General features: G+C 36.7%; 1 protein-coding gene across 1 annotated transcript; it reads left to right on the top strand.

Moving 5' to 3' along the window:
- Positions 1-1182: 1182 nt before the first annotated feature.
- On the top strand, positions 1183-25061 carry ndufs4 (NADH:ubiquinone oxidoreductase subunit S4). The gene is made up of 5 exons (XM_067438406.1): positions 1183-1325; positions 8033-8111; positions 24260-24432; positions 24518-24591; positions 24871-25061. Exons 1-5 carry the CDS (start codon positions 1243-1245, stop codon positions 24972-24974), a joined length of 513 nt encoding a protein of 170 aa, XP_067294507.1. The 5' UTR covers positions 1183-1242; the 3' UTR covers positions 24975-25061.
- The last annotated feature ends 1129 nt before the right edge of the window (positions 25062-26190 follow it).

The raw sequence follows: 26190 nt of genomic DNA, 5'->3' as shown, positions 1-26190 counted from the left end.
TTAACATTTCATAATGGAAATAAACATGTTTATGTCTAAGAGAGGACCGCCACACTCACCACATTCTCTGTTGTAAAGTGTAGATGAATGGGCCTCATTAAAGCAAAATGGAGATTCCTGCACTGAAGTGTGGGGATGGTCCTTGGACCCCTCAATTCTTTCAGTGATCAATAGGAACTTTCATCTCATCTTTAGAGAAGATTCCCGGTCCCTTTACAGGCGACACATATACAACCTAATGGCAATGAATGGTGAAATGCAAAAGTAAAAAAAGGATCCGGGAACTGATAAATAGCAGAAAATGAGTGTGTTATGCTGTGGCATGCCTGAAGTCCCTAGAGAGGGCTGTCTTGCTTCAGTCCAGTCCTGAGAACTGAGGAGGAAATCGACCCATCTAGAGAAAACCTTTGAAGAGGCCTGAACTCAAATTAAGGAACATGCCATAGATGCTTGCTTCTGTTTTTCTTCTATAAGAGCCCTTTTTTTCTATTGTTGGGATATATGGGCTATATATCTGTCAAACTTAAACAACAAATAAGGAATTTAATTAAACTTAACAATTAAAACATGTGAACGCTAATTTATGTTTTAGGCATGTGTCATATATTGCATGCTTCAAATTTCCCCAAAAAGTATAAGGAGACTTTTTTATCAAATAAAAGTTGCTTTTTTTTTTTAGCATTGCCATTTTAATTGGATTAATTAGGCAATTTGCTTAAAAAACACCTTTTTGAATGCTAAACTGCTTCAAAATCTATGACATTTCTATTAAACAAAAATGTTATTTGTTCTCAGAATTAGTAAACACTTATCAAAAAAACCTATCATGATTAGCCTACAGTTGCCATGTTAACTGAAAAATCACCTGAGGACACATAGCCTTTTGTAAATAATAATGTGTATATGTGAATAAATATGCAGTTATTAACACTTATTCGAAGTTACGGAGAAATCTTACTTTTTGTGCAAGTAAGCACCCACTGGAAAAAAATAATTTTACATTTTCACGATACATCAGTTATGACAATTAAATGAACCTTTCTAACATGAGCCAAAATTCCAAAACTAGTGCAAAATCTGTAACAGACACATCCAGAGGTGTTGTGCTTTTCAGGTGAACATTACAAAGAATTTTTAAAACTTTTTCCCCCTCAAAGTTTCTACTCTCCACGGAGAGACGAACTGCGCATTGCTTGCGTTTGGACTCTGTGTGTTGCCGTACAACGCTCAGACCATGTCAACATGGCGTCTTCAATGTCACTCTTTGGTTTAAGACGAATTATCTCCTTTAACTCAGTCGCAAAACCATTTGTGAATCCTGCCAGGTAATAACCAGTAATTCAAATAATTGGTTTGCATCTATATATTTAGACGCAGAGAAATAACGCTCGGTCAGTGTGTTTCTCTGTTTGGAGTTACCGTGTTAGCCGATTAGCTTACTAACATAGCCAGTGTCATCTGTTAATTCACTCGTCTTGTCTGTTTTTTACGCATATCTTTTGTGTTATCTTACACCAGTCTTTTGACTTAACACTTTACACGGGTAACGGCTTTTTTCTTTTGTTTTGTTTTTTTGCTAGCCAAGCAAACAATAAGCTAAGAATCATTTATAACATATAATGAAACTGACTAACTAACAGTTAATATTAGCGATGAATACTGTTCTGATTCCTCTGTCCTGCTGGTGTATTGATTGATAATGTCAGATGTCATTGTGACTGTCATGTGTAGCTGTTTGTGATTAAGTTTATTTGCCCGTACGTCGACCTTCTGCATGAACGAAGGCTGAATTACAGAGTGTTACTATACAAACAGTTCGTTGTTTGATTTTGACAATAGCTGCATATTTGTTTCTTTATCTGTTACTGAAGTCCTGAAATTTACAACAATGCTCACATCACTTTTGTATATCTTATATCAAAAATGCAATACCTAATACCGATTTACTCAGTCTTATTTAATTATTTACTTAAATAATTGTATTAGAAAAGCTAAAACTTTAATTTAGTCAAGACTATTTAATCTAAAAGTCACCATGAAGTCATATTCATAGTTTATTTTTTTTAATATTGCAGTATTTATTATATATATTATTTATTTGTGCAGACCATTATTTTATATGTTAATCTTGAATCAAAATAACTTCCCGTGTTTACTGGCATCAGGACGGGATGACCTGTCACTCACGTGAGATCACCGCAATAGCAAACCACAACCATCCAATCAATTCCAGATAGACAGAATCAAGTCCCACCCTACATTTGTTCTTGTTTGAGAAGCCGTTTCACTTGATATACGCCACGATAGGGAAGAAAGATGTATCACAACTTCTGTTTCATGCTGATTTAAACCGTCTCTTCCTTCTGGCTCAATATTAGATATTTAAATAAGTTGCAAAAAATAACTTTTTCTTGCAACAAAAATAACTGATCATTTAAATATAACAATGCACAACAAAGTCTAAAGTAACATGTTTCAACCATATTAAAAGTGCAAAAGAATTATAAAGAACAATAAAAATCACTTTATAATGTCTCAATAGTTATTTATTTATTTTTTAATACAATTGTTATTTTTTTGTTAGCTCAGGTCCATTAAATAAAGGGTTAGTTCACCCAAAAATGAAATTTGTCATTAATGACTCCCCCTAATGTCGTTCCACACCCGTAAGACCTCCACCCACAGTTTAAGATATTTTATATTTAGTCTGAGAGCGTATGTAAAGTGTATGCACACTACACTGTCCATGTCCAGAAAGGTAAAAACATCATCAAAGTAGTCCATATGTGACATCGGTTAGTTAATTAGAATCTCTTGAAGCATCGAAAATGCACTTTGGTCCAAAAATAACAAAAACTAAGACTTTATTAAGCATTGTCTCCTCTTCCTGGTTTGTTTTCATTCCTCAAATAAAGATTCAAACGGTTATGAATCAGCGTATTGATTCGTGATTTGGATTGCGTGTCAAACCGCCGAACTGTTGAAATCACGTGACATTGGCGATCCGAATCATGAATCAATCTGTTGATTCATAACCGTTTGAATATTTATTCACAATGATACATATCATATAATTTCATAAATATTTATTTTGAGGATTTGTAATTTTGTTAAAGGGTTAGTTCACCCATAAATTAAAATTAGCCAATGATTTAATCACCCTCAAGTCATCCTAGGTATATATGACATTCTTCTTCCAGACAAATACAGTCCGTTATATTAAAATGTCCTGGCTTTTTCAAGCTTTATAATGGCAGTAAATGGCTGATTCGTTTGAATCTATCTATCTATCTATCTATCTATCTATCTATCTATCTATCTATCTATCTATCTGTCTGTCTGTCTGTCTGTCTGTCTGTCTGTCTGTCTGTCTGTCTGTCTGTCTGTCTGTCTGTCTGTTTGTCTGTCTGTGTCTGTCTGTCTGTCTGTCTGTCTGTCTGTCAATCATAAAACTGCTCCACAAGGCTCCAAGGGGTTAATATAAAGGCCTTCTGAAGCGTAGTGGTGCGTTTGTGTAAAAAAAAAAAAATCCATATATAAAACGTTATAGACTAAAATAACTAGCTTCCGTTGGTCAGCGGTATGCCAATCGACCAATCGAAGAGTAACCCCTGACGCGATTTATAGGAGCATCGCAAGCTGTGACGCCTCTCATGGATAAGGCTGGTTAAAAAACTCAAGCCTCTCTCTCATTTCGAAATTCTCCACCATTTAAAAATTCTTATTTATACATATAATTCATAACCGGTGCTTTGCTCTATCCTCTGCGCACGCATGCATCAAGGGTTACTCTTTCACCATAAGTCAATGTGTATGGCGATCTGCCGGAAGTTAGTTATTTTAGTCTATACAATTTTAAATATGGATATTTTTCCTACACAAAAGCATCACTTTGCTTCAGAAGGCTTTATTAAGTTATATGATGGATAGATGCAATTTTATTGTACTTCAAAAACTAAACAGTCATTCACTGCCATTATAAATCTTGGAAGAGCCAGCCCAGGACATTTTTAATATAACTCAGATTGTATTTGTCTTAAAGAAGAATGTCATATACACCTAGGATGACTTGAGGGTGAGGAAATCATGGGCTAATTTTCATTTTTGGTTGATCTAACCCCGAGGTGTCCAAAGTCGGTCCTGGAGGGCCACTGCCCTGCAGAGTTTAGCTCCTACTTAGCTCCTACCTACACACCTGTCTGGAAGTTTCCAGTATGCCTAATAGAGGGAATGCCGGAACACGCCCCCTCAGCCAGGGCTGAGTGGGAGAAGAGCTGCTGTTTGACCACAGTTAATAGAGGAAAACGTGAGTTGAGCAAACGATTATCAGTTTAAACTAAAGTTTGGACTCGATGTAGTGGTCCTTAAAACTTACCACAGATTCATGATCCATGAATAATGGCATGCAGCCAGGAATCGTGTTTTCCTGACATTTTTCTGACTCTGATTTCGACATGATTGTTTATAACTGTCAGTCATCACATTTTTCGAGTGAATCCCGCATGTATATGTGGATGGGTGAATGTATTGAAGAGTGTATGCTGCTGCTTGTCACGAATGGAATTTTACTTCAAATTCGGAATATATTATAGACCTATTAATAAAAAATAAATAATTATATTGGCCAGACAGCACGCAAAGAGTACTCCCTTTATAATCACTAAAAGTTGTCACTCATTCAATAAACACAATCTCACAAAGTTCCGCAGTGAAGCTGGTATACAATGAATCTCTTTTTTTCCACACAATGTCTGCACTTAGAGACGTGTGTGTTAACTGAACTCAGTAGGGATGGGACGATACACTTAAACTCACGATACGATGCACCTCGATATGCCAGGGTTACGATACGATACGTCACGATACGATATCAAAAAAAAAAAGTCTTTCCAAATCTGTGATATTTTTTTTTTTTTTTTTTTTTTACCACCAAAGTAATGTACTAAAACGAAAGGTAGGATTTTTCTCTTTTTTTGCATTTTGGTTCTATGTTGTTTAAAAAAAAGGAGAATTTTTAGAAGTCCGCGACCACATCTTAAACAGGGGTGCCAATAATTGTGGAGGGCACTGTAGGGATGTCAACCGATTAAAATATTGAATAGCGATTAACTGCATGATTGTCATGAGTTAACTCGCGATTAATCGCAATTTAATCGCACCTTTTTAGCAATTGTAAATGTATCTTAAATTAAGTTTAAATTAAGTTTTTAATATTCTAATCAACATAGGTATGGACAAATATGCATGCTTTATGCAAATGTACATTTATTATTAGTGAAACCATACTTATTCAATAATAATCAATACAGCATGAAGACTAGAAGTATCAAAGGTCAGAGATATGTTTATCTAAGAAATTGTTCATGTCTCTTAAGCCTAAACTTAAAAATAATGAGTAAGTAGTGATTTCTCTCATTTTAAGAATATAAAGGGAGTTTTTACACTGGCAGTTTAATTCAGAACAGGGAAAAGTTCGTATGAAAAATTGTTAATGTGTACCAGTGAGCAAACCAGAACCACACCATACCTGGAGGAGGTCCATATTACACGAGGAGGAATATAGTGTGGCCCCTTTAAGAGATCCGCATTCCCTATTGAACTGCCGGTATTTTGCGCGTGCGCGCCGAACTGGGCCGTGATTCACGTGGACAGTGTGAAGAACACGGACGACTCGGAAGCGCGCTTGTTCAGGAAAGTAACCTGTGCATTCGTTTTAGCCGATTGTAATGTATTTAGCTCAATAAAACACGTGTTCTGTAAGGGGTTATGGTGTTAATGATTTACCTCAGACATGAGCGAGAGTGAGCTGCAGTGCATCGCGCTCAGACGGCAGAGAATGTGCTCAGTGAAAAAACACACTTTTCTTTCTGGAGTCTTATAAAAGTTAAACAGAAAATATGGTAGCTTATGTAGGCAATAACTGCATTTTTGGTTTAGAATATTAATGCTAATGTCAACCCTTTTCTTTCCCTTTTAATGTTTGCTGTTGCATCGCGTCTGACTGCTCTCACTTTTTCCAACTATGCCTCAGATCAAACAGAAAATGTGCGCTGCGTTTTGTTATGTCTGCCCCATACACACACACACACACACACACACACACACATAATACACTAAATTATTTATATACTACGCAAATCATGCAGCAGTGCCATCTATCTTTATTTCGCGATCCATTTTTTTCGACCTCGATGCGTTTCGTCACGTTTTGTATCGCGAAATTTTGTCAAACGATATTTCGTCCCATCCCTAGAACTCAGCGCCTGGACAAACACTCAAACGGTGAGTAGATTCCAAGTGCAACACCTGTTATTGGCCAACTGCGTTGTAGAAATCTACAAACATGTCAGTGATTGGCTACATTACTCACGAGGCAAAAACACGTTGGAGATGTAATCATTTGACGAGTGCAAATACAGATACACAATGGATAATTTGCTAGCTCCTTTTCGCTAATATTATGCTATTATTACAAATTCTTATGGATGATTACGAGGATTAGATAATAGACAAGCAGTTATGGGCAGCTTTTCCCTCTAAAAGCAGAAGCAGCAGCAGGTTGGCTGTGGTTTGAGTGAGAAAATTACACGCTATTATCAAGTCGGTCTCAAGCTCTGAACAGCGTCCATGGGGTCCCCCCCCTCTGGTGCCAGGCCTGGTTTTATGTGTTTTCGCTGCATTCACGCTGTAAACTAATGCTGCCTCTCAGTCTTTTTGCCACTCAGTGGAGCGTAATCACAGTCACGCCAGCTGATGGTGACGTCACGTGCATTTCCTCTATAAGACCTTGATTAGCTGGTTCAGGTGTGTTGAATTGGTGTTGGAGCTAAACTCGGCAGAACAGTGGCCCTTCAGTAGCAGGATTGGACACCCATGATCTAACCCTTTGAATTGTTGGCCTTTGCGTATTTATGCTAATGTTATATGTGGGTTTGCAAAGACTATAGATATACAAAGATGGTTCACTCCTATTACTTGAATGGAAGAAACTACAATATGGCTGAATATGTCCCACCTTTTATGTCCCAGATTTGTTTTGAGCATATGAAACATAATTTATGGGACAGGTCTTGTAAGATTTACTTGTTGATTTGAAATGTTATTTAATTGAGTTCAGCAAACAGTTTTTGAGATTTCAGGATTCTCCTTTTAGATAGATAGGACTTGGTTTTGGATGCCTGAAATAGCTGGCCAGAGGTATACAGACTTTCCTTAAAGGATTTTTTTTTGTTTTCCCCCCTCTTACTACATTTAATTTTATGTCTATCAATAAAATGTGCAATTCTGATATAAATTCTTGTCATGTGTTTATGTTAAAATGCACTCGCCCTTGTTCCCTTTCTCTATAACGTTGGATATTAGTTGACTTTTCATTTCTTGTCATATTTTATTTTTGCTATAATGTTTGTAAAATTTAGGTTAACAACAAAACATTTGGTTGCATAACACATTGGGCCTTGTTCATAAAACAAAAGGAGAGCTAATTTCTGTTTAAATAATTTTCAAATCTTAAATAAATAGTTGCATTCAATTTAATGCACCATTTTACATAGGAACATATTTCTGAATTGTGGTCTCCTGTCAAAGAGTAATTCGAATTTTGTCCAAATTTAAAGGCAGCTTTGTTTCCTGACCGGTCAACTGTGCGTTGTTTACTTATTTGAAATGAGAGATCAATAAGCCATTCTGATGCTCGGTAATTCTGAATTATTTTTCTGTTTATGACATACCAGCTACTGTTCAATTTCAAAGGCTGCGACTGCAGACTGGCAAGATGACACCAATGGCTTTTTGTTGCTAACTGGCTTATAGTAGCCTGCCAGAAACTCAGCAGGCAGAATTAATGGGGGCCGAGGAGAGAGCTGTGTGCCTTCCTTTCTCCTGTCCCTCGACACACATCCTCCTTTAAAAACACTTTACTGTGCCGTTGTTTGTACCCAAGTACAGTGTTTTGTGTGTGTGTGTGTGTTTGTGCGTGTGTGTTTGCTTGTTATCTCTATTATATTTTAAAATTCATCTTCCTGTTTTGCAGGTCAATAAGCACTTCAGGATGGAGGCTGGCAGAACAACAGGGACGGGGATCCCAGCTCATCACTGTGGATGAGAAACTGGTATGAATGTTTTTGTACTGTGTTTGGTTTTGGATTGTACCGATCACAATTGTTAAAAAAAGTATTTTAATTTATATATTATGTATATTTGACATATGTTTTTGTTCACAATATTTGTAATACTATTATTTGCAATACTATTTTCCTTTATATATATATATATATATATATATATATACATACACACATATACATATATATATATATATATATAATGGTTGTGTGCATTAGACAGTAGGGGTGTAACGATAAGTTGTCACGAGTTGATAAAAGTGTTTACAGTATTTGTGTCATTGTAAATATATTTATTATATAAATCCATTGTGTCTCTTCAGAACACTTGGATTTGGATTAGACAATCGATTGATTATTTTTACAATCATTTTTACAATCAACCTCTTTTACAACAACCACCCCCCACCCCCGTGAGCACATGGTGGCAGAATTTACATTTTTGAGTGAATTATACTTTTATAAATACAGTAAGCTAAAGCCTTGGATAAACCAAACTATATCATTTTGCATACATCAATCATCACATACATATCATTGCATATTTATGTTGTGATATCTTGATACAATGATGTATTGTTACACCACTATTAGATGGAAAAAACACCCTCTCATAAAATCCATCTATACTGAAATGAAGACTTTATTTTGTTCATGTCCTTGTGAAACAGATAAAGAAAGACAAATAAAGAAAGACCTTGTTTACCTATGAGGCTTCAGACACTGTTGGCTTGAATGCGTGGGACAGGTTTGGCAGAGTGGGGTGTTTGGGTGGACTCAGACTCTCTCTGATTGTGAGCGGGCAAGTACACCCCGCCTGGTTGAGGGCTCTCGTTTAATAGTAGGGGCCACTCTAAAGTAAAGCTGCAAAAGGGCCCCAAAAAAGAGGGGATTGAAAGAAAAAGGGGGAAAAACATTCTGACAGTATAGCAGACTCGCAGGAAGACGGCGGCTGTCCTTTTATAATTGGCCACAGAGCTTTCATTGTTGTTCTCAGGCAAGCTGTGCCCATTGAGCAAGATATTTGGTTGTGGTGAGGACTACCTGTCTTATTCAAGACTTGTTAGAGAGCCTTCTTATAATAGATATTCATATTTGCTGTAAATGTCATCAGACAGTTTGCAGTAATGGTAATGTTACTCTTACACAAGATTGCAAAGGAAAAATATAAATTATGTTTTCCATTATGGAAGTAATATATGAACAGCCCATTCTGTTTAACTTGTGTGTATTTATGATATTATTATAGATCATATGTAAAGCACTATTGTCTGAATTTAAAGTATCTTTTCAAGGAATAGAATTTAGGAATTAGTTTCTGTAGAACGATTGTGTGAAGAGATGACATGTAGGTCCTCAGTGATCTGAGGTCATCTCAGAATGTCTGGTAGAATTTATATTGGGTCACCTGGATGTGTTTTTGTATTTGACCCTAAATAAATTCTACAAGACATTTCTTTGGATCTCTGATTTCCGTGGCTTACCCTGTAATTTATCACCGAAACATGGAGACATGTTGATCAGGAAGAATGTGGAAGGGAGAGTACATCACCAAGAGCATCAAAGACAGCTTTATAACTTTTTTTATTTAAAAAATGTTTAGCTGCTTGAGAAACTCCTTGCTTTACTGCGTTTGTGTTTAGTTTATAACTAGGTAGTTTAATGTGATCTCAGATTTATTTTTAAGAGTATTTGAATAACTATATTCATCATACTTGACATGCATAAAATCAGCAATAGATGGAAAATATGAAATCTAATTGATCATATTGATAGTTGGATGAAATTATATATAGTCTGATTAACTGGGAAATATTTTATATGAATTATAATTTGTCTTTTGATGATATTCCATTTAGTCTAGATAGAGATTTATTGGATATCATCAAAAGGTAAAAAATACATTGTTAGGGCGTGGCGATATGGCCCCAAAAAATTATCACGATATAATTTTCCATATCAATCGATATCGATAAATATAACGATAAATGTAAAATCTTTATTTTTTTAAAGTTTAAAGGCATATTTTTGCTCCTGAGTGAAATATGTAGAAAACAGACAGTTAACTGTGGTTTTAAACTATCCTTTATTGTCAAAACATGACAAACACTTCCCAAACAGGTGAACAATTTATTAAAACTGAGGTAGATTTATTTATTAAAATCTTAACTGTGGTCAGCATTTTTTTACTCTACACTATATATATCACTATATATATACACTATATATATCAATAAATGCTGCGTTCACACCAGACGCGAGTGACGCAAATAAATAGCGCTATTCGCGCGAACATGGACGCGTGAACATTTTGACTCCTTTTGCTTCATTCGCTACACAACAGACGCGAATTTGCGTCACGGGAGGGGCTTCTGCCAGGCAGTGGCAGTCGTCAGAAGGACGAGCCGAGTTAAGGCTGCTCTCGCTGGGGTTAATGATCGCTGAGCCCCGCTGAGCGCTTGGGTCTCTAACCTCAGAAACCTACTTGCTTCCATAAACCATGCAACATAAACGGACCCTTCGCACTCCATTCAATGCCCAACAAGCTTCAAATAAACTCAAGAATTGTGATGTAGAAGTAATATTTATATTTTAATATTTGTAATTGTTGAAATCATGTCAGACATTGTCAGTAGACTTTTTTTTAATCAACATGAAAATAGATGCATAAACTTCAATTAATTTAAGTGCATTGTAATAATTAACATTTCATTGCTGTAAATTTAATTATTGAGTTTATATAATATATCAGTTTAACCTATTTAAAATACTGCAGTACAACTGTATAATTTTTTGCAAGGGGTATGTTTATTGTTTTCAATAATTTACAGATTTATTGTGTAGCAAGACCGCTCTAACAACCTAACGTTAAATAGAGACATGCACAACCTAGTGTGGCACGGGTGGCAAGATATTATTGTGTGCATGTCGCGGGAAAATAAAATTATTTTGTGGGACTCCCGCAAAGTGGAAATATCTAACAAAATAAATAACTAGAAACATATATACATTTATTTTTAATAAAATAAAATAAAATCGATTTACAGGCGCATGGACGGAATGTAACTCTCGCGTGGATCATAGGAACAGCCAAGCCTACACACAGTGGCAAAATGTGTACACCGCATAACTCGGGGGAACAGCTTAGTGCTACAGATATTAGTAAGTTCTTGTAAGATAGTCAGATCCATGCGACCATCTGGGACATGTGATCATTTTACCAAAAGCGTTGTTGTAAAAGTCTACTCCTGAATCCTCATAATACAACCAAGCGTTTAGCTGATAACAGTACAGACTAACGTAAACCGGAAGTTTGTTACCGGCGAGTTCTACGTTGCCATAGCGATCATGGGAAAGGTCAGATTTCGGGAAAGTTGTGGATATATTATTGCAATAAATATAGATTTGGTTTCCCATGTAGCCATGTGTTTATTAAACTAACCATGAATCATAAAAATATCAAGAAGAAACGCATCAATAGTGTGCATTATTTTATGTATAGTATCTTTAACTCACCTTTTAAGACAATGATCATGTGCGTTTAGCGCCATCACCTGACAACATCTTTTTTCGTGACTTTTCCTAGGTTATGTAATTAATACAGAAAAGTTGAAAGCCACGAAAGTCATCGCTAAATTGGACAAATTTGGATGGCCACATTAAAAGTGTCCGGTTTTAATAAGAGGATTTTAGGACTTTGTGTTGGGAGGGAATAATTTAAGTGTGTAACAACAGCACTTGTTACACACTAACCCTGTATTGATGTAAAGTAAATGGAGTCGAGGAGTCGATTCCATAGACTCCCACAGTGGGAGTCGGGAATCGGAGTCAACTCCAAAAAACCTGGAATCGAACACCCCTAAGCATTGGTCCACCGTTCATCTCGCACATGCGCACACACACACACCTCACCGACAGTGGGCTGGTCGGGAAAGGAGGGAGAGAGCAAAGTTCAGTAAATGTGTAACTCCAGTAAGCGCTGTATATTTTATTCATTTTAAACATCAGATGAAATTATTTCTCTTTTGATACAGGCGATGCTGAGTCATTAATACATCACCAAAGACAAACAATTATGATAGTGATGTACAGTCCGATGTTTTAGTGATTATAGTTTGGTAACGTTAGCTTGTAAGTCACCCACTACAACGAACAAGGTGATAAGCCTGTGTGTGAATGTAAATCTTAGATTTACTGCTGTGTTGGGCTCAATGTTATATGGAAGAACTTTGAAGAAGCACAATAATCTAATAATTCAATTCCGTTTGGTGAACCTTTGATTAGCAGTCCACGTACGTCACTCTGTTTTATGTCGGATGGGATAGCAAAATATCTCCAAACCACTGAAATTGAGCGAACTAACTTGTAACGATATCTGTGTCCTCCGAGCTGGTCGTGAGCGCTGAATTTTCTTCACTATTGCTCATTTTTCTCGCTCCACTTCACTCTGATCCTCCAAGACTGTCAGTCACTGTGACTGTAAACAACAGCGCGTGCAGCACCCAGAAGCGCGGTCTGCAATACACATGTGCAGCATTACGCAAAGCGCGTAAGCATTATATTGAGAATTTATCGAACTGTTGTTATCGTTATATCGAGGAAAATTATATCATGATAATTATCGTTATCCTTTTATTGCCCAGCCCTACATTAAGTTAATTATTTTTTACTAAATCAAAAGCTGGTGTTTTATGAATGATTTTTCAGTCATTTAACTGGTTTGGATACTTTTTTATTAAAGGAAAAATTTTAGGTTTTGCTTAAGTTGTTTTGAAAGTAATTAATCTAGGATTTCAAGTGCCTTTGAAAATAATTTTATAATGGCATTCCTGAGATATTTCTGAACATCTAATTTTGAAAAGGGAAAAATAAAAAATCTTGAGCTCTAGTGAAAGTGCTTGCAAATGTGCCACTTTGCAGTGCAGTCAAATGTGTGGCATTGCAAATGACGGTAATTAAGGTCCTGCGTGATTGTGGCGGAGTCTGGGCGCTTTCACCCTCTGGTGCATGCCCTGACTTGCTTTTGTTAGTAATTACAGTTTGATTAAGCATGCTGGGCCACGAGAAAGCCTGCATGGCTGGCCAGTGACACAGAGCTTCACAAGGAATGTCTGAGCCGAGCAAGAGCTCATATAACCAGAGCTTTCTGAATGAACTGCACAAGGATCTTAGCTGCTTGTGAAACTCTTTTTCCCAAACTCCTTTTCCCAAACTCCTTTAATTGTGTAATTCTCATTCACACTGATTTTGTATAATATGTAAAACACAATTAAGTGTTAAATTAGTAAGCCATTTGTATGTCCCTGAAACGCATAATAAATATGTGGTGGTGTGAAACACTGCATTGTATTCGAGCATCCTGATCAGCCGAATACACCAACAGTGGTTTAAACAATGGTGTAATTTTGGGATGGAGTCTGTTTGGCGGCCAATGGCAGACAGGGGACAGTGTTCAAAAAACCAGTTTGATTATGTCATTATTTTGCTATTTCGTTTGCTGCTGCTAGTGGTGTAGAAATTACAAACAGTCATTTGCTGAAAGCGCATGTATTTGCATGTATATTGAAATGTTTTCGCAAACCATTCTGCATACGAAAATAAATGCAAACAGCAGTGAAATTATACCTAATTGCAACCAAGAGGCATTTTGTTCAGCTGGAGCCGTAAATTGAATGAACTTGTTAAAGTATCTGTCAAATGTGTATTGTTGTTTTGGAGACTCCAAGGTAGACAGAATTTAACATCCAGCCGTGGTTCTGTCCTCCACCCCCTTCCCCCTTGTTCCCTTCACTGTTCATCTCAAGTGTCTGTTTTGTCTAGTTGTCCCCTCGTACCAGGTGCTTGTCCGAAAAAAAGAAAAAAAACCAAGGCCAGCAAGTAGGTTAAAGGATATGGCTCTTTAAAGAGGATCTGACAAGAGGCTTTGTGTATTAGTCGCTAAATGGTATTTCATTTGCTTAACACTTGAGAAAGTAACCTTTAAAGTGCCCAACAGCACCTTTGTGTGGCAGTGGAAGGACACTTGCACCGTCTGTAGTGCACAATGTGTTCCTCACTTCTTTTCCATCGCCCTGTGATCCCCATTATCCAAAATGGTCAACACTTTTTTTTCTTTCCTACTGCTCTTAAGCCCTATTCGGACGGGATTGGTTTTACAAGGGTCGATGGAGTAATGTAATTTGACCACAGGACTGTAGTATTAATGGCCATTTTGCACAGGAAAAGAAATCTCAGTAAAACTAACAGAAGTAAGAGGGGTAACTCGATGTATGCACCGCCGTCACCTCCCTGTCGTCATGCGAGTATTGTATTGTGCACAAAAACACGCATATTTATATTATTATTTTTATTATTATTTATATTTAAAACAGTTTGGTCCAGTCGAACGATTGATTGATTAATACAATTCTGATCGAATCTGTTGGTAATAGGCACTTAACAAATGCTTTTGACCTTCTTTTTGTTCTGAATAGTATACAGAAAACTCTTGAGGTTTGTCTAAGGCTTGTCCCACCCACTAGAAAGCAAATTCATGTTTCGAAGGCCTCCATACTTAAAAATTTTAACAGGAAATTATGAGTATTTACGTGCATATTTACAGCTGGTCTGTGTGCACGGGATTACAATTACCTGAGAGGATTTTTCTGGACCTTTTTACAAATGGTAAAAGTTGCAATCTTTACTGACATGACACATTCGGACGGGACTAAAATCACTTAGAAGCTCTGGTAACAATTACTTTACCCCATCTCTCCATGTTAAACTAATCTTGTCTGAATAGAGCTATAGTTTAAAAATATGAATGCTAATGTAGATATTTGGCCTTTAGTACTAATTATAATTGGGTTGTGACCCAGTCATATATTAATCTTTTATTATTTGTAGTTGCCATTAGGCCTGTCACAATAACTACTTTTTTGTTGGGCAATATATTGTCCCAGAAATAATTGTTATATGCAATAGTATTGTCTTTTTAAGAACATTTTATGCCACTGAATATATAATCATAATATAACAGCATAATGATACAAGTAGACCTATGTAATTTCAAATTACAATGAACTTAACTCTTAAGAATATTTAGATATTGGATTTAAAGTGTCAAAAAAAGAAAGAGTCTATTAAATGATAAACATTTGCTAACCAAAAGTGCAAAATAACGAGTAGAAAATTAAACACATTTGCAAATGCACAAAAAGCTGGGTTTTTTCATCTACAGATTTTTTCCTGGCCTTCTTTTCTTTGTGAAGTAAGGGTGTGCGCTATTGCTGAAAAACACAAAACCTACTTAGCATTTAGATGTACATATGAAAAAAGGCACAAATGCCTCAACAGGCCATATCTGCTGCTAAATATATTTTTTAGAGGTGTTCAACAAAAAAAAAAAAAAACTTTTAACTTGAGCGCCCGTGGCTTATAACGGCGGATCAAGCAAATGATGCTGAGAAAGATTCAAGAGAAATGGTCAAACACGTCCGTCTACCACACGTTTGCATGCACATTTCACTTGCGACTGCCACATCCCGTGTGAAACGGCTAACTGTGAGGGCAGAAATTTAGCAGATTCCAGAAACCAAGTGCATTTGGACTTATACTTCTAAATAACCTGTAGTTTTTCAGGAAAACACTATAATGTCTCCTATAAACACCTGTCGATGTCCGCTCTGTATATGAAGGAGCTGCCTGAGCCCTGCTATCGCCTCCGATACAGAGAGGAGATACGATAACACAGGCAGTGCAGTCTGTTAAATGTTGGTGACATTCGTTTTTGTGTAAGCATAATAGGCAATATATTGCATTACCAAAAATGATTGAGGTCATGTCCATACATTGTGCGATAAGTCGCGACCTAATTATCATTACATACAGAAAGTTGGCAATTTATTATCCAGGATTCAGGACAGAAGTCTCGGGGTCAGAGTTTTTATCTTAACAAATATCTTTGTCAGTGTTATTTGCTGTTCACTTGGGATGTGTTGCTGTCACATATAATTTATTTTAATTTTTATTATTATTTAATGAAAAATTAGAAAATAGGAAGGGTCAAGAGGGAAAAAAAATCAATGTTTCTGTCTAGCTCGTTCTTGTTGTTTTGAACAATATAAGTTTCATAATAATTTCTTTAATACTGAGTTGCTTTTCTAATTTCTTCTGCTGTTCTACAAAAAAATACTAGAAAACAGTTCCAAGCAAAACAGTTCATAAGTAATACTTATTTCTATATTTTGTGACCTGGAGGATTACATTTTTATTAGCTTCGGCTAAAATGTTGTAGTATGTAACATTTGTTTATGTGACATACTTGTCCCTACTCAAATAAACAAATAATAAAATAAAAGCAGAAAGTAAGGCTGTACGTAACAATGAGTTTACATGTGTAAGAGATAATCAAACGTATTAGTAACAATGAACAGTTCTTCCAAGCAATATTATTTATTAGTGAAATCCAATCAGAATTTACAGTTTATTATATCCTTTGTATAAAGGGTATCTTAAACATCTGAAGGTCAGAATTGAATATAAGGATGAGCTATAGTAATGGTTAATTGAACATTTTAATTATTGTACTAAAACAATATATTTTTTTAAATAAAACTTTGCCGTTCTTTGTCAAGGTTAATTATTCAAACATTTAAAATGTATTTTATTAGTAGCAACTGCTTGTGTCACCCAGTCAGTAAACAAAGTGCTGCAATACTGATGAGATCTGATCACCTGTCCATTGTCATCACCATTAGTGGTAGTCGGCTCATTTAAAGTCTGTAATAAACAAAAGTGGTGATTTATAGTCGAGTTCTTACCTCACAATCAGACAAACAATTTCAGAACATTATCACGAGTTCAACTCAGACCAGTCTGCTCCCAAAACATGAACTTAGTTCATAACATGAACAGATTCAAAGGAATGTTGTTTACAAATGGAAAATGGCTAAATCAGTAACTGGCATTATAGACAACGCTACTCAGTGCAATAGAGGGTGATTTAAAAATGACAGTAAGAATTTTGGTGTTTAATGCCACAATCATCTTGTTTTTGTTTTTCATCATTGGGTGTTCTGCTATTGACTAGTATCTAAATAATTTTAGCAAATTGCTTCCTTCAGACTATTAGAATAAATGAGAAACTTGTTGAGTGCATATAGTTTTACAATTAAAATGTGTCATGTTGCTTCTGCATTACAAAATAAGATGGATGGCCATAAAACATTGAAGAGAAATCCACATTTAAACACTGTCAGAGTATCTTCATGAAGATGAAGTGTATTGTGGCTGCACGTGGCACTAAACCAAATTTAAAAATGACATTCTCTTCATCCACTCCTTCGGCCCTCATCTACCATGCCATTTTAAACGTTTTTTTTGTTTGTTTGTTTGTTTAAAAAAATGCCTGGCCTTTAGGAAGATCTTTCTAACCACTTTAGAAACCGTGCAATATCAGCTGATCCGCAAAGATGTGCAGATCTCTCGTTTTCACCTCATTCTCATTTGGATACTGATCCCACATGTTTATGTTACTAGTATGTCTCTATTTATCATGTGGATCATGTATCATTGGTCACAAATTGTTTTTTAACTAGAAAGTAAGTACATTTGCATGCATGTGGACACCAACCTGTAATGTCTTTCCAAGTCATTTTTGTTTGGGATGTCTCTTAGCAGATTGATCATTTCCCCTTTTTCTCCTTTATTAATCACCACGTGAACTGTACCAGAACGATTCTGAAGGGATTGTGTTGAAATGGCGATGGAGCAGCATTATTTAAAACTCCATACGTTGAAATTTGTACATGATTAATATACATACAGCCATCAGAAATCCTTGAGACACTCCACCTGTTTTTATTTATTTTTGTTGATCTGAGCTTTAAACATGCCAGTAGGCCACGCATGTACATAACTTTACAAGTCAACGGTGTCCTTTCCTTTCTAGAAGGGAATATCTTGATGATGCCATCAGTGTATGAATCTACTATGTGTGTGGTGACACAGATCTGTATTTCTCATTCTGAATAGTGATTAAGCAAAACCGTTTAGAAACCTCTTCTGAAGGGACTGTAAAGTTGTAAAATTGTAAAGTTGTTTTATAAATGTATTATTTGCATAAGCAAAATTCGAAATTCATCGCATTTGCTTACAAACCACCTCAAGAGCATTTTTTCTTTTTCTTGTAGTTCTGTTCTTACACCAAATTTCTTCTTGTTTACACTTCGGTATCGGTCTTGTCGGCCACGCTTGGCTCTACCAAGCTGCACGCAGGGCTCATTCAAGCAGTCGGCCCCACAGTCTGCCTCTCTGAAAAGGCTCTCATGCTTTTTATTCACAGAGGAGCCAGAGGTGTCAAGAAATATAGACACGCTTTCACGTGACGGAGACTTTGCCAGTCTTTTCTCCCTCGCTCTTAAGCCTGGCATTCTGTCTGCACATACAGGTATTGAAGGGCTCAGTGAATAGTGTCAAACTTCATAGTTCTCATTTTGCTTCCTGTACATGCAAGGAGAAAAGTGCAGTGTATCCCTTTGTGGTCCCTCTCTCTGGCCTAATTTTTCTTTCCCCCTTGAAGCACCATATTTAAGGCACAGTCGCTTGCTTTGTCTATGGGCCATTGTGCATTCGTCTGTTGCTTAGATCACCCTCGTAGTTTTTGTTGTCCTAATGTATGCAGGCAAGACTAAGTCTAGACTACTTTTTTTTCTCTAATTGTGCAGGTCAGTTGAAAATATTTCAGATTTTAAGCTCTTTATTTGGTCTGAATGTAGGGTATATATATATGGAATAACTAATAATATCATTTAAATATTATTTTATTATAATTATACAAATAATAATGTTTATCTTTTTAGAAATATGTGTTGTGGTTTTAAGAGCAGACATCTTGCATGTCTGTTTAGATTAATTGTCATTCTGCTTAGCAGTGTCTTTGAATGAGACTCTTCCTTTGTCATTTGCACTAAACATTTGCACCAATCCTAAGGTTTGGAGATGTATATCATGAAACGTTGTGGCAATCTTTGTCACTAAGTTACTGGTGTGGTTCTGAGCTAGTGGTTAAGTCATTTTGACAGTTTTTAGGTTTTATTTGTTACAAAGTCTAACATCTTTTTTCCCTTTCTCTTAAGTGATCCTGTAAAATGGAGAATATGGTACTGTATTTTCTTCTCAGCCTGCTAGTGTCATGTGAATACTTTGTGTAAGTCAGTGTTTGGAAGCCTTTTGTTCACAGTTCATGCTAAAGAACCTCTTTTATATGAATCAAGTGGCAGATGATAGACAATGATGAAAATTTGATTCTTTGAAGTTGTAATAGCCATTGAAATGTGTGAAGTTCCTGCATTGAAAGGGGAGCTGCTTGTAGGATTCACAACCTTGGGTGGCTGCTTGCTGGGAGGTTTGTCTGTGTGTTGTTGCCGACTTCCCATTGCTGGTCGCTAATTCCCAAAGGAATTGGACTCTTTTTGCTTTTCAGCAGACTCCTTTAGCTCAGCAGCACCACACTGGAGTCTAGGACCGTGTAGCATGTTAAACACATCTTTCATATCACCTTCTCTGCAACAGTCCTCTCTTATTGTTTTTATACAGTGAACCATGAGTAATTTTAAAGGGGTCCTGATGTGAAGGTTTTTTTCATTCTTATTTTTAATATGTTCGTTGAGGTTTACTTAGAATGCTAATAAAAAATAAAAAATAAAAATAATATACACTATATGGCCAAAAGTATTGGGACAACCCCCAAATCATTGAATTCAGGTGTTCCAATCATTTCCATGGTCACATGCGTAAAAAAACAAGCACCTAGGCATGCAGATGCTTCTACAAACATCTGTGAAAGAATGGGTCAGTGAAGTAAATTCAAGCATGGTACAGTGATAGGTTGCCACCTGTGCAGTAAGTCCATTCGTGAACTACTAAATATTCCAATGTCAACTGTTAGTGGTATTATAACAAAGTGGAAGCAATTGGGAACAACAGCAACTCCGCCACGAAGTGGTAGGCCACGTATTATCACAGAACAGGGTCGATGCATGCTGAGGCACAAAGTGTGCAGATGTCGCCAACTTTTTGTGCAAAGACCTTCAAACTTTTTGTGGCCTTCAGATTAGCTCAAGAACAGTGTAGAAAGTTTCATGGAATGGGCCATCACCATACATCACCAAGTGCATTGCAATGCAAAGCATCGGATTGAGTGGTATAAAGCATGTCGCTACTGGACTCTAGAGCAGTGGAGACATGTTCTCTGGAGTGAAGAATCACACTTCTCTGTTTGTCAATCCGATGGACGAGTCTGGGTTCGGTGGTTGCTAGGAGAACGGTTCTTTCCTGCGTCAAGTGTAAAGTTTGGTGGAGGGGGGATTATGGTGTGGGGTTGTTTTTCAGGTGTTGGGCTTAGTTCCAATGAAAGGAAATCTTAAATGCTTTTTTAATAATGTTTATAATGATAAGTGTTTTAAGCTCTGAAACTTGCAGAATGTTTTAATGCTACAAAATACAAAATGCTACATTCATTTTATATGTCAAAAGATTAATGCTTATTGAAGTATTTGTGCTCTCTATATTACTCTCAGAGCTGGGTGTCAGTATATATTTCCCAATTTAATTCTAAATCATAAGATCTTTAGAACTTGTATTTTAATTCTGTAAATCTCATACATTTAGCTATATTGCAGTCATAATGCATTGTATTTTTTATCTGCTGATGGTTTACATTAAAGTGTAGTTCTTTTAAACAATTCCTCTTTTTGAGCTGTCAAATTGGTTATATCGTTGTTTTTTTACTATGGCATTGCCGATTCATTGAAAAGCAGTTTAGGTAACACTTATACAGAAAACATTGTCATTTAGTTACTTAGCATAAATGTTATGTTTTAAAGTCATAACATTACAAACTTTTTTTTTTTTTTAAATTGGACAATATGTATGGTATTTTGAAAGTATGTACAATGTAACTATTTTGAGAGCAGAGAGACTCATGTCATTCACAGTGTTTCATGGTAGTGGGCAGAGCTAATTGTTTTGGCATGTTTTTTATTCTTCTGATTGGTGGATTATTCTGTACAGCATCATGGGTAATGTAGTTACTGTCATCATGTTGTCACAAACATGTTGTTCCAAACCTGTATGATTTATTTGTTCTGTGGAACACCAAAGAAGATATTTGGATAAACGTTTGTAACCAAGTAGATCTCGGCAGTCATTGACTACCATAGTATCCCCACACACACACACACACACACACACACACACACACACACACACACACACACACACACACACACACACACACACACACACACACACACACACTATGGTAGTCAATGGCTAACGAGATCCACTTGGCAGGTTTGGACCAACTTGAGGATGAACTATCTCTTTAATTACCTTTTGCCGCAGTAAACTCCTAATTTACTGCTTCTTAATAGTCAGTAAGGTCTTTTTTGTAGCATTTAAGTTTAAGTACTGGATAGGATCAAGAGATGTAGAATAAGGCATTGAAATGCGTTTTATACATTAAAAATAAGCTGCAAATATCCTAGTAATGCATACTAATAAGTAACTAGTTAATAGCAAGAATTGAACCCTAAAATAGTGTTACGAAACTTTCTAACAATTGTCATTATTACGATATCATGAGCAATATCAACAATGATTTTTGTCATTGCAGCCATCCTCTAAAACCACCCCCTCCTTTTTTGTGCGGAAAAAACAACAACTAAATAACAACTTATATGGTGGTGGGGCGATTTCAAAACAATGTTTCGAACCGTTATGAATCAGTGTTTCGATTCAGGATTTGGATAGCCAATGTCACGTGATTTCAGCATTTTGACACGCAGTCATGAATCAATACGCTGATTCATAACCGTTCAAAACTTTGTTTTGAAATCAGCCTATCACTATAGGCTATAAGTCGTTATTTAGTTGTTTTCTTTGCGCACAAAAACTATTCTCGTCGCTTCATAAAACTATTGTAGAATCACTGTGGTGAGATGGGCTTTGTAATGACGTCTTTAGTGCCTTTTATGGGTCTTGAGAGAGGAAATGACATTGGTGTCAATGGGGGCCTTTCTGAGCCATCGGATTTCAACAAAAATATTTTCATTTGTGTTCTGAAGATGAACGGAGGTCTTACGGGTGTCGAACGAAATAAGGGTAAGTAATTAATGAGAGAATTTTAATTTTTGGGTGAACTAACCCTTTAAACAGTCTGGGTAAATAAACGCATGCCATGCCAGATGCAGATTTTGCTCCAACTTTGAAGTGTAAAAATGGCAGAACACATACATTTAATAGGGTAATTATTAAAATGCCTTTTCAAAGGTGAAAAAATGCTAATGGAAATCAATTCCAGGAGGCAGATATTGCCCCTAAATGGAAAAGTTAAATCTCATTGTTACCTTTATAAAACTAGTTCAATCCAGCAAAGACAGACTGCACTGAATGATTCACCTGTGCAGATCGAACACTTCAGGTTTAATGTACTATTCAACTCAAGTTTGCAGCGTTATTTTCGCCATTACCTGAAAGTCCAGGATTCTGACCTCTGACTGGAGACCTGCAGTGAAGATCACAATAGACTGTCTCGTTGCATTTTGAGAGTGTGAGAAATTAGCTTGTCTAGACAAGTGTGTGTGTCTGCATTCAAAAAAGGAAGTATTTGGGCTTTTTTGCCCTTTGGGGAATAGTGCAAATATGTGAGAACCGCAAAGCTTCTTTTTATGCCTTTTTTTAAGAGCACAAATGTGAATCTTGTTTTTGGCAAACCACACATTAAAGTGTAACTTTGCTGATTTTCAACCTGCTTTGTGTGTGTGTTTGTGTGTGAGATGATGTAATGTAATATAGATGCATTTATAGATCAATTCCCATTTATTTGTCAGCAAACGTCTTTTGCCAGCTTCAGGGCTTTCATGAAGACTACAGATTATACTTCCACATACTTCATGGTAATCCAACTTGAAATGTTGACAACAAACAGTTTTTTTTCCCTAATATTAACGATTCTTTGCCAGCTTTAGCCACTGCCTCCAACATGCTGGATACTTCACTGGAAGAACAAAAAAACTCACTCCCACTAAACTACGTTTAATCATTGGATTCTTTACAAGTCGATACCATTATAGCTAAAAGTTTTATAAGAAGCATTTCCTACTAAAGCGAGAATGTATTTGACTCTGGTCAAGCGTATCCACAGCATCGATGGCAAGATTCCCTTTAAATTATGGTTGTTGACGTTTTCCTATTTGGCAAAACAGCCTATTTGCTCTGTTTCCTCTAGTCAGGTGTAGCGTTCTACTAGCTGGGCTCCAGATTGCAACCTTTTTACCTGCTTGTGCGACTGAATTTAGTTAGAGGTGCGACCACCGCTATGCCCAACTGATAACAGCTGTCATTTCTGTTACATTTGAAAAACATCGAAAGGCAAACTAAACAAAACAAAAGCGTAACAAACCGGAAACGTGCTACTTGTTGGAGCTGTGCTGCACTTTCAAGCACTTTTTTTCCCCCAGCACTTAAAAGCTCTAAATATTTGAATATTATTTTTAGTATGATGATTTGTAAAACTAAAAGTTGTAAAGGTTTATGCCACTTTATGGCAAAAAGCAGTTTTATTTAAATGTAAAAAAAAAAAAAAAAAATTAAGACATGAAATTACATTAATAACCAGTAGGTGGTGTCATAGGAGCACTTATTTGACTTATTAGACATTTCCAAAAAGGAGGAAGTCACAAAGTCTCATGAAAAACAAAAACTTTTCTGAGAATAATGACTGAATTACGCAGAAAATAAGTAAAGAATTTCTTTTAGTTCAGTATGATACTATAGAAGAACAATATCGCATTTAATGGGAGTGGAATGTAAACATTTTGTTAAAATGTAGTATTAGTACGGTAACTGCACTTACAAATGCAAACAATGCAAAACAATAGTAATTTTATGGTTAAATTAACTTTGATACATTTTCCTCTAGGGCCACCAAATCAGGTGCTGGCTCCACCATGTGTAGAACTTGCTCTCAAATGTTAGTCTGGAGCCCTGTATAGGCAGCCAAGTTTTATTGAAAGCCCATTTTGCCAGTGGTGAAGTATCACCTCATGTCGTACCTGAATAAAATTTGTCTTTTATCTGTCTCATTTTGTCAGGACATCACATCTCTGACTGGCGTTCCAGAGGAGCATATTAAGATGCGCAAAGTCCGTATATTTGTGCCCGCCCGAAATGCCATGCAGTCAGGCGTCAAAAACACCCAGAAGTGGAAGATCGATTTCGACACCAGAGAGCGCTGGGAGAACCCACTGATAGGCTGGGCCTCCACGTGAGTGAACGTCTTTCTGATAATCGTGCTTTTTGAATTGCCAAATAAAATTCATTGTCTAAAGTCATTTTTATTTTCAACCCAGGGCAGACCCCCTGTCCAACATGGTGCTTACTTTTAGCACTAAGGAGGAGGCTATCGCTTTCGCAGAGAAGAACGGTAATCCATTTAAACGTTTTTCCACTATCGTGACCATATTTTTTAAACACGACAATCTTCTGATTAGAATCGCATCCAAAAATGTCTCTTGAGAGAGAGGATGCTGAGCTTTGAAAAGGAAATGTGTTTGTGTTTGTGGCATGAAGATTCACATTTATCCTCACCCTGTCGTCTTCTGCCTGGTGTTTACACTGCACATCAGCAGCAATGGACGTATCCCAAATCCAGCCTGTAAGATATACTTGGCTGAGCCTGCTCTGTGCCTGTTTATTTTTACAGGTTGGAGTTATGATATAACAGAAAAGAGGGTCCCGAAGCCGAGAGTGAAGTCATATGGAGCAAACTTTTCCTGGGACAAAAGGACCAGAAGGTCGGCCAAGTAGACATCCCATTTCTGCCTGTCTGTGTTATCTTTAACAGACCTGTAAAAATAATATACTCTCTGTATCTAATAAACTATCTTTACAACACCTGAGTTTTTACTGCGCTTCCTTTACCAAGTCTGGATATTAATTCACTCAGAATTATTGTAATGACACAGTGTCTCTGGTAGTATTTAGCACTTCTTATTACTCAAGTAACTGCTGTTGTGTGCTTTGAAATGGCATCTCTCTGTTTCCTCAAAAAATAATTCTTGTCAGGTGGTTTGTTTTTTTCCACCCTTCAAATCCTCTTGAAGAAAGTTTAGTGTTAATGTTTCTAAAACGACAAGATGAGCTAGATGTCAAGCTTCAAAGGCTGAATGCGGCTAGATATGTTTACTCTCATGCTCCTCCAGGGATGAGCCGAGATGAGGAAAACACCTGTCTGCTCCAAATGACGCTCAATTGAAAAAGCAGCGATCGTTTTACTTTACTACACAAACCATGTTCATTTTGCATCACATTACAAATCTGCATTACCTGCATTCATTTAAACGTGGTTTACCTTTTTAAGCCTGTGTGGTGGTGTTTTTCAAACTAACTTATTGGATATGGGCATGGCACCATTACCTTATTATTATTATTATTAAAGGGCCTGTATTGGTAAGTGCCTGGCCGGTGTCTGAAAGTTCAAGAAAAGTGGAAAATCCAGAGAAATGAGATTTGTAAGAGAAGGAGCTACAGAGCTGAGAACGGGGTCTGTGCACAACTCTGAGGAGCTCTGCATAACACTGGCATCCAGGGAAGAGTGGCACAAGACAACAGTCCTCTGAAAGAAGTTTGGAGTTTGTCAGGAAGCATTACAGGAGCGCTGGGATATGATGAGAATTGTGGGATCATGTGAGGTCAGACTGGAGCCTTTCAGCCTAAAGACTGTCTTTTCTGCTTTATCACCTTGTATGGTGCTAGTAGAATGGTGTGTGATTTGTTTTCATCAGCAGAGAGAACCAGTTTAAATCTGTAAAAGTTTTGTCCTTATGGGAACAACTACTAGTTGGTGGGGATAAAGCATATTTTCTGGCTGTATAGATTATATATTGAACAAACATTTTGGGGTCAAACTCAATACACTACAATTACAATTGAATATAATTATATATATTTAAAGGAAGTGTATACAAGATTGTGGCCAAAACTGGTACTGCAATGGTGAATCCCCCCCCCCTGCCCCTCCCCA

The sequence above is a fragment of the Pseudorasbora parva genome, chromosome 3 (genome assembly GCF_024679245.1).
Source record: "Pseudorasbora parva isolate DD20220531a chromosome 3, ASM2467924v1, whole genome shotgun sequence".
NCBI lineage: Eukaryota > Metazoa > Chordata > Actinopteri > Cypriniformes > Gobionidae > Pseudorasbora > Pseudorasbora parva.
The sequence above is the reverse complement of the archived record's forward strand: the minus strand, read 5'-3'. Positions and strand labels throughout refer to the sequence as shown.

What these genes read in the sequence shown, in the direction of transcription:
- ndufs4 (XM_067438406.1), top strand. Translation starts at nt 1,243, where the DNA reads ATGGCGTCTTCAATGTCACTCTTTGGTTTAAGACGAATTATCTCCTTT. An exon ending in CTGATAGGCTGGGCCTCCAC is followed by an intron (nt 24,433 to 24,517) that starts GTGAGTGAACGT and finishes TTTTCAACCCAG; the next exon opens with GGCAGACCCCCTGTCCAACA. An exon ending in CGCTTTCGCAGAGAAGAACG is followed by an intron (nt 24,592 to 24,870) that starts GTAATCCATTTA and finishes TTATTTTTACAG; the next exon opens with GTTGGAGTTATGATATAACA.